General features: G+C 34.6%; 1 protein-coding gene across 1 annotated transcript; it reads right to left on the bottom strand.

The window, feature by feature from the left end:
• Positions 1 to 6,506: 6,506 nt before the first annotated feature.
• LOC132795201 (protein rolling stone) lies at positions 6,507 to 9,698 on the bottom strand. The gene is made up of 3 exons (XM_060805782.1): positions 9,247 to 9,698; positions 6,796 to 7,090; positions 6,507 to 6,739 (listed from the first exon to the last, which is right to left on the bottom strand). Exons 1-3 carry the CDS (start codon positions 9,569 to 9,571, stop codon positions 6,574 to 6,576), a joined length of 786 nt encoding a protein of 261 aa, XP_060661765.1. The 5' UTR covers positions 9,572 to 9,698; the 3' UTR covers positions 6,507 to 6,573.

The following is a 9,698-nucleotide window of genomic DNA, read 5'->3' as shown; positions in this document are numbered from 1 at the left end:
GCAAAAGGATTATCAAGGCAACTTTTTAATTCACGCCACCAACATCACCACCGGACCACCGCCAGTCAGCCAATGATGTCAGCACTTTTCTGTGGTGGCCTTTTAATGCGCCTCATCTTTTTCTGTCGCTCTCTCTCTCTCTCTATCACTTCGTTCACCCATCTCACTATTCACTTAATGTCCATTGAAAGCCATTTGATGCGTGGCCAAGTGAGCGGCGGACTTGTGAATTTGTTGGGCCAAGTGATAATAATTTAAAATGATGGCTTTAAGTAGCCATTAACAGTGAAGTGAATAACATTTCATGTATTTATCTCGCACATGCCACGACAATTGTAATGAAGGTCTAATAGTGATATAAAATATTGTAAAAGACTAAACTTCACGTGTATGTCCAAGGAACAGTTTTAATAGATTGAAAGCTACATTTGAATGTGCTCGACTCTGGCATACCATAACTCACTTGGAATCCTTCAACTAAGTCCCATAGGGTAGAAGGGTACTATATGGTAACTTTGTGTCGGCAGGAAATGTATGTAACAGGAATAAGGAGGAATCTACTTATGCATATAAAAATGCATAAATAAATATAAAAGTACTCTTTTTTTGTTGTGGCAAATATCTAAATAATAATAATATCTAAATACATTATATAATATACTTTTTATAAATTGACAATACCAGAGTCAGTTAGTCAATGGCGTTTTTTTTTTAGGGAAAAATTTTATCTAATAAATGCAATACAATTTTAATTTAAAATCTGACTTCTTTGAGCAATTTTTATTTTTTATAAGTAAAACATAATATCTAAAATAATTTATTATAAATAATTTGTCCGCATTGGGATTTTATTCTAAAAAGCAAAAAAACAAAATTTGTGTGCGAGTGGATAAACTTAAAGAAAATAAATAATATTAAAGCAAATTGAAAATTAAATCTAAAAAAAATTAAAAAAAAAAAAAAGTAAGAAAGTTACAGTCGAGGGTGCACGAATGTGAGATACACAATTTCAATAAGAGCAAAATATTGCGGTATTTTTTCAAAATATACCAAAAATACAAATATACTAAAAGTATATTAGTAAGTATGCGTTTTAGTCCATACAAAAGTATTTCTTCAATAACTTCCACAATTTTTTGTTGTTGTTATTATTGTATACACCAAAATTCGCAGCTCTAGCCTTAAAATTACGCTTGTTATTTTGATTATTTTTGATTTGCGGGGGAGGAAGTGGGCGAGGCAAAAAATTGAAACAAACTTGATCTGCGTGCAAACATAACAAATACTGTCGAAAAATTATAGCTCTTGTAGTCTCTGAGATCAAGGTGTTCATACGGACAGACGGACATCGTCTCGGCTGTTGATGCTGATCAAGAATATATATACTATACTTTATAGGGTCGGAGATGCCTTCTTCTACCTGTTACATTCTTCTACCCTATGGGTAGCGGGTATAAAACCAGGAGCAACAATAATAATAGTTCAAAAGTGTTAAAATGCTAATGTTTGGTTTAAATTTTAATCAATTCATGTATTGTAGTAAATTCATAATAATAAAGCCAGTTAATAAGCTACAGTTGAGTGTCTCTACTGTGAAATACCCGCTACCCATTTTAAATAAACGTAAAATATTGCGGTATTATTTTCAAAATATACCGAAAATACTACAAAAATACTTAAAAATATACCACACAGACAGAAAGACGGTCTAGGCTATTGATACTGATTAAGAATATATATACTTTATAGGGTCGGAGATGCCTCCTTCTACCTGTTACATACATTTCCTGCCAAAGTTATAATACCCTTCTACCCTATGGGTAGCGGGTATAAAAATTTTATTTGCATTGCATTTTGTTTTGAATTATTTTTGTTTACTTTCGGAAAGACAACTTCAGCTATTCTCGAGTTTAAGTGAGTTTTGGCCTGAGAAGTTCATTTTGCATAACGAACTAAAGTTACCGTTAAATTGAGGTGATTTTCACCCGGATCAACAACCAAATACTTAATTCAAGTCTATTTAGTTTTTAAGAGTGACTCATCAAAGCTTGCGGTCGAGAGTGTATTCATGTGTGCTTAATCATCGGTGTGAATATTCTTACAAACTGGGAGTCGACAAATGTCTTGTGTGAGGATATACTCTAACCATATAAGGTGAAGCACAACTTCGTTATTTTTCATTAATGTAACGACCTACAATTTCAACTCCAGTCAAAAAACACGCCGACTATCGTGATATTTTTTGAAATTGATACCGATTCCTTTTTATCGAGTAATATTCTTTGCACGAATATTTACTGGTGGATGTTTAGATTCTTTACTCTTTAAATATTTAGTAATTTAATATTTATAAGATTATAGCATTTCGGTATCTTTCAGCTTTATGCTATTTTTTTGGAGACTGCAAATAAGTCTTTCCAATTTTACTGGCTTATCGGTCCTTTTCCTCCCTGTACGGCATTCATCCATCTACTTTTTTGCCTTGCTCTTATTTTTGGTAGCTTGTATATTGTTTTACTCGTTTGGAAATCCCTTCTATTGGCAAATAGATTTATTGTTTTATGCTTAAATGATTATTTCGTTTTGCTCATGCCCGACAGAAGGCAAAACAATGCCCATAAAAAAATGTAACCCAATATCAAAAGTGATAATCAAGTTATAAATTTAAATTGAAACTCATAAATTGAGCGTGGGACCGTAAGCGAATATTTGCGAAAGTGTTGATACAAATATTTTCCGCTGGCTTCCTTTGGTCTATTTTGTCATTTTTCTATATGAGCAGACATTTCCAAGCAACTGCCTTTCGGCCATTTACATATATACATATTTTGGTAATATATTCCCAAGTACATACAATCGTATACGTATAATGTGCAGATATGTCTTTGGTATAGATATTTATTACCGGAAATCACATATTTCCGTTTGGCTTTTCGGAGCCGGGTCCCATTAATGTGCTATTAATGAGAGCCACAATTAAATTTCATTTTCAAAGTGACACAAACGGGTTTAAAAAGTTGTACATACGAGTATATAAATACAAAATAAGTTCATGCAAAATTCCATATTAAAACAGCAAATCCCTTCATTGTGCGTGAGTCTGTTCTATGTGATAGTATGTGCGTGTGTGTGTGTTTATGCGGACTGCCTTTATTTTGCTGGCATAATATAAAACATCCTGTTGTCGGTTGACAGCCGGCTGGCAACTGTATATTTATGTATGTAGTTATTGTTGTTGTAAAAAACACACACATGTACACATACACACATATGTACATATGTATATCCCAGAAAGATTGAAAGAGTGTGGATTCAGGTGAATGTGTAAATTGTGTGTGACTTGCTTAAATTTGCTGTGTTATTTGCGTCATTTCCGCAGCAAATCAACTCAAAAATTCCAAAATGACTAGGACACCATTCGTACACAGAGAAGGCATCAAAAGGCAGCCGAAAGTATATTCTTTGTTATATCTAAATATTACATACATATATTTGTAATAGAATTCATATTCGCATACTTATTGACGTGAATGTTTATGTAAAGCGTGTGAATATCTTTTTTCCACTCATGAGATTCTTTCTGTGTGTGTGTGTGTGTATTTGGGTGTAATCAGCCAATCAATTTCAAATACACATTTTAACACTTGAGTGCGCAACTAAAGAATAAAATTCCATTCCGCTTTAATAGCCCGAAAACTCCAAATTATATCACATACAAAATCACTATAACAATAATTTTCATGTTAAATAGTTTTTGCACAATTCTCAGCAAAATTCAATTCAGTCTCTGGTAAAAAAGTAAACTACAACTTAATTATTAAAGAATAGTTCATTTGAAATTTGTTTTATTTTTTATTCACTTTTAAGTTACATCTGTTAAAAGTTTATGAATATACAAAAATACGAATATACATATATATTATTATCTATTACTATAATATTTATTACAGATGAAATGTATAAGGATAAAAAGAGGCACGTGAATGGGTATAAACAATCTGTAAATCTGTAAATAATGAATGGAATAGCTTATAACATAATAACTTCAATCATTGAAGCAATTATGAATGATTGAATTAAGGAAAGTAATCACAATGAATTAATGTGAAAGTAGCATTATATTTCTATAACCTTTTTGGTGTGATAATAACTACGAACGAATATGAGCTTGTTAATAATTAAGTTTTATTACAGATTATTTCATTTTTGAACGGGCAGAGACATTACCCTTGTACCTGCCACTGTGTTAATATTGTGGCGAACATGGCTTAGTATTTTAGCTCAGTTTCATGACCGTGTCCTGACCATACGTCAACCCCGCCGAAACGCATTACCTTCTGCTTCGATAAATAAACAAGTTGAGCTACTTAAGATTTAAGTTGGAGTTGAATATACTCAGAGTTGTTGTTGCAGCACGAGCGTTGCAAGTGCGCACAAATTTATAGTGGGTACTTTTGCCACCACAACTCACCTCACTTTAGCAGCAGTTGCAGCTAAAGCTACAGCTACAGCTCTAAAGTTCCCTTCGTATTGCTACAAAATGCATATTACGTATACGCCATGCATGTGCATTCCAAGCATGAAACTCTCATGCACAATGAACAGCAATAACAGCAACAGCAGCAGCAGAAACAACACCGTTGATGTCGATGCCGATGCCACGATGTCGACATCGCCGCTGACTTCAAGTCTTTTCAGCGTGTAATAATAAACATATAAATGTTTATGTTAAATTAAATTGAATGCAAAAAGGCGGAAATGTTAATAAATGTTAAAATGCTACTCGCCCTGTTTGCTGCGAACGAACGCTCCACTTGTTAGCACCCTCTGGCGACAATTTAAGATATTGCTTTAAAAGTTTTCTCTCTTTACTCAAACTGTGCCAAATGGCACGCCCCTTTTTGTGAGACCCATTTGGTGGTTGTCAAGCAAAGTGCAGCCATAAATACGTTAACGTTCGATATGTTTCGGTATTTGAAACGCCAGATGCAACAACTAACCAGGCTAAGTGGCTGCACTCACAAAGTTGCCACAAGCCATGCCCCTTACTCTATGCGCCATGTGGCATACGCCACGCCCCCATGCCCCCTCCCTTCGTACCACTTTACCCCTTTTTGATATGCCACTTTATGCAGCTCATATGTGTATCCATCAACTTGCTTGCTCTACCATCTGAGGCAGTAAAATTTTGTATAAATTGAAATCACTTAAGTAACTTGACGCCATTCGCTCTCTCTCTCTTTCTCTCTCTGTCATCTGCCATCTCCCTTTCTTCTTTTGCTTTTGTCACTCTTTTCGAAAAATGCCACATACAATATATTTCCAAACTTATATTTGCGTTAACTCCAAGGAGTAGTTAATTTCAATGACAGAATAAATCTAATACAATTCGATTCTAATCAACTTCAAAACTTTTTCCACTTTCATATATAATATATGGGCTTAATCTAGAAATACATTTCATTGAAACTATACTACATAATCGAAATAACACCTTACCATCCATTTGTAGTCAAAGAATTAATACAATTATTTCATTTAGTATTCGCCTTGGCTCTGTATGTCGTACATCTATCATATATTAACTCTTGCTCGTCAAAGCTAAAATTATTTCGTAAAAAGTATGTTGTGGGTATTGAAAATTTGTGCAATTTAAACAAAATGACAAGATCAGTTGTGGACGATCCCAAATGCAATGGTATTACCTATAAAAAGTCCTTTAAGTTTTCTTCTACAATAGCAACAAGTCAACGACGTTATATATCGAATCATTGTTATCGATATGTTGATTTTTATATCCGCTAGGGTAGAAGAGCTTTAATTATACCCGCTACCCATAGGGTAGAAGGGTATTATAACTTTGTGCCGGCAGGAAATGTATGTAACAGGTAGAAGGAGGCATCTCCGACCCTATAAAGTATATATATTCTTGATCAGCGTCAACAGCCGAGACGATATAGCCATGTCCGTCTGTCCGTCTGTCCGTCTGTCCGTCCGTCCGTCCGTCCGTATGAACACCTAGATCTCAGAGACTATAAGAGATAGAGCTATAATTTTTTTTCGACAGCATTTGTTATGTTTGCACGCAGATCAAGTTTGTTTCAAATTTTTGCCACGCCCACTTCCGCCCCCGCAAATCAAAAAAATCGAATAACAAGCGTAAATGTAAAGCTAGAGCTGTGAATTTTGGTATATACTATAATTACTATAGTAGTTATGATTCCTGAAAATTTGGTTATTAAAGAAATACTTTTGTATGGGCAAAAACGCCTACTTACTAGGGCTCTTAGTTGCTTTGGCCGACAATCTGGTACATTGTGCCGTCTATGGTATATTTTGAATGGTGTGCTGTATGGTATAGTTTTAGTATTTTTTAAGTATTTTCGGTATATTTTGAAAATAATACCGCAATATTTTGCCCTTATTAAAAATGGGTAGCGGGTATCTCACAGTCGAGCACACTCGACTGTAACTTTCTTACTTGTTGAATTTTTGTGTAGTGTGTTTTGTGAACACCTATTTTTATTACGACGAAATAATTATGAGTATACGAAAAAGACAAATATGGTTGAACTACAGTAATTTTCCAAGCTTGCTTGCTATACATACTCTCAATCGATACACTCCATACTGTAGCGTTGAACAGCACACTAGAAGAACTGCAACCATTACAATAGTTTTCAATGTCTGCAAAGGATTTCCGTGGTTTAACATTTCGTAAATGTAACTTCTTCCCAATCTAGCAAACGGAAGATTCGACATCAATTGCGATAATTATTTTTACATTTTCCTTACCGATCTAATCCACCAAGCACATAATAAACATAAGTGAATATCACATAGAGCAAAGCCAAGCCAAATGGATATATAAAGTGCAGCAGTCGTGCAGGATGCGCTACCAGTAAGTGATCCAGAGTGAAGAAAACCGGAGGCAAGCCATGGGTCCACACGTTGTAAATTCCACTAATAAGATTTTGCGGTTGCTTCTTAGGAAAAATGCAGGTCCAGTAAATAATAGAAATTATGTGCGTAAAAATTAAGTTTATCCAATAACATGCCCAGTAGCACTTTAACATGCAACGCCGATTAACTGCGGGAATCAAATACTTTATAATATAGCTTGTATAAAATATTTGTTACATTCTTTGAGCTGACAATAGACATGCATTCTATCTATAGTAAATGCAGTAGCAAAAAAAATAACAAAACAATGTTGTTTGTCAATTCATTATTTTTGTAAGTTCATTAATTATGTAATTTGCATATTTAGTTGACTTAACCAATTTAGTGAAGAAACACATACAAAAATGCTTTGCCCTTTCTTGCTCTCTTTGAGTTACCCGCTACATTCATTCATAAAAGTAAGAGTCTTTCTGACGGATTAAACTATAGTTTTAATTTCGTGACTCTTTTTTATTTTCGTGGGGTAGGGGTGACTCTGCATAAATTTAAAAGTGATGTAATAAAAAAGACTAGCTATATTCCTTATGCTCTCTAAGATCTACTGATTCATAAGCCGAAAAAAAAACAATCAACAGCGAAGCTGCTAGATCGACTGGGCCGAGCGATCAAGAAAAAACGTCCACATATGGCAAAGAAGAAACCGCTGTTTCATCAGGATAATGCACCGTGTCACAAGTCTATGGCAACAATGCTGAAATTGAGCGAATTGAGGTTCAAACTACTGCCGCACCCACCCTACTCTCCAGATTTGGCCCCCAGCGACTACTGGCTTTTTTCACATCTCAAAAAGCACCTCCAAGGCAAGAGATATCGATCAAATGAGGAGGTGATTGCCGATACTGAGGGCTATTTTGAGGGCAAAAGTTCATCCTTCTACAAAAATGGCATCGAAAGGTTGGAGAAGCGCTGGACTGACTGTATGGCCAAAATGTGTTTTTCTTCTTAGGCCGGGAACTTATTGAGCGGTGTGTTATACATGGTAGGAACTTCATACAAAATGAAGAACGCTTCAAAATAGCGCGAATAGATTATCGAACACATATACCATTCAGCGTATAAAACATTGTAACGAAAATATGTTTGTTCAAAGTTACAAATTAACAATTTATTTTCAATTTAATAAATCTCAAAAAAGGGCACAAAAAGCGGATTATTATACAGATATTTGTAATAAAAAAACTCTGAACGTGACCACAAACGCAACAAAATATTATTCATTATTATACCCGCTACCCATAGGGTAGAAGGGTATTACAACTTTGTGCCGGCAGGAAATGTAAAAGGATGCAACTCCGACCCTTTAAAGTATATATATTTTTGATCAGCGTCAAAAGGCGAGACGATATAGCCATGCCAGTCTGTCCATCTGTCTCAGAGGCTATAAGAGATTCTGCCCCCACAAATCGACATAAATCGAATAACAAGCGTAATTTTCAAGCTAGAGTCGCGAATTTTGGTAAATACAATCTATAGACCTAATGATTCCTGAAAGTTTGGTTGGGATCAGACAAATGTCGAGCATATTCGACTGTAGGTTTCTTACATATTTCATAGTTACATTAACGCCAAGAGTAACTTCTATCATTTGGAATGTTTGTAAATTTGCCGAGGTTTGGGATTTTTTCGATTCTGAACGCCTATATCGTTAAATTAGTTTTATTCGAATTAGTTTGTATAACCATTACTTAGAGTAGAAGGGTATTATAATTATGTGACAGCAGAAAATCTATATGTCAGGCAGAAAGAGGGATCTCCGACCCTCTAAAGTATATACACATACATATATGTATATGTTCTTGATCAGTTTCATCATCCGAAACGATATATCAGTGAATGTCTGTCTGTCCGTCTGTATGACCACATAGATATCAGAAAGTTTAAGAGATAGAGATATAATTCTAGTCTTTATCAATCGTAAAAGCTTGCTTGCTATCAGACTAAAAATATCGAAGATATTAAAGAAAAACTTTGTATGGGGATAAAGCCTACTTACTACGGGCCTTAGTTGCTTTTGCTGACAACCTTGTATATTTTGCACTCTATGGTATATTTTGAATGCAGTACTGTATCAATACTTCTAAATATCCTTTGGTATATTTTTAGTATTTTTGAGGTATATTAATTAGGTATATTATAAAATTACTACAGCAATATATTATTCAAAATGGGTAGCGCGAATCTCATAGTCGAACACACTCGACTGTAGCCTTCTTATTTGTTATTTATTATAGTTATTGTTTAAATATTCTATAAGGAGTAATAACTCGTTAACTTTGATCTTACCAATACTTTCAGTACTTGCATGATAGATGGAAACGAAAATGGCACCACTAATGCTGGTAACACTGCATAATATAAAGCCCCAATTTGTTAAGTAAATAAAGACAGTTCCCCGCGAGAAAAATATGATGAGATAAGAGCACAATCCAGTTCCAAAGAATATAGCCAATATCCATCGGTATATTAAAAAAGCGCACGACTTCAGTTCCGATTGCCATTGAGATCTGAAGAAATCTTCTGGTGCATGATGATGAAGTCGAAGATGCACTAATTTAAATTCATCTCTAAAAGTCAAAGGTGCCTGACGCTGTTCAGTTAATTGTGCCATCTTCTCCGCTTAGCAACTGTCTCCTTACAGTGTTGCGTTCATTAAAATGGAGAATGTTTTGTAGAAAAAGTTTATTTGAAATATTTTTAATGTGAAGGTTATATCAAAGTAGAAATGTTATTTAAAA

Source organism: Drosophila nasuta, chromosome 2L, assembly GCF_023558535.2.
Source record: "Drosophila nasuta strain 15112-1781.00 chromosome 2L, ASM2355853v1, whole genome shotgun sequence".
Classification (NCBI taxonomy): Eukaryota; Metazoa; Arthropoda; class Insecta; order Diptera; family Drosophilidae; genus Drosophila; species Drosophila nasuta.
This window is presented reverse-complemented; position numbering and strand designations above follow the sequence as displayed.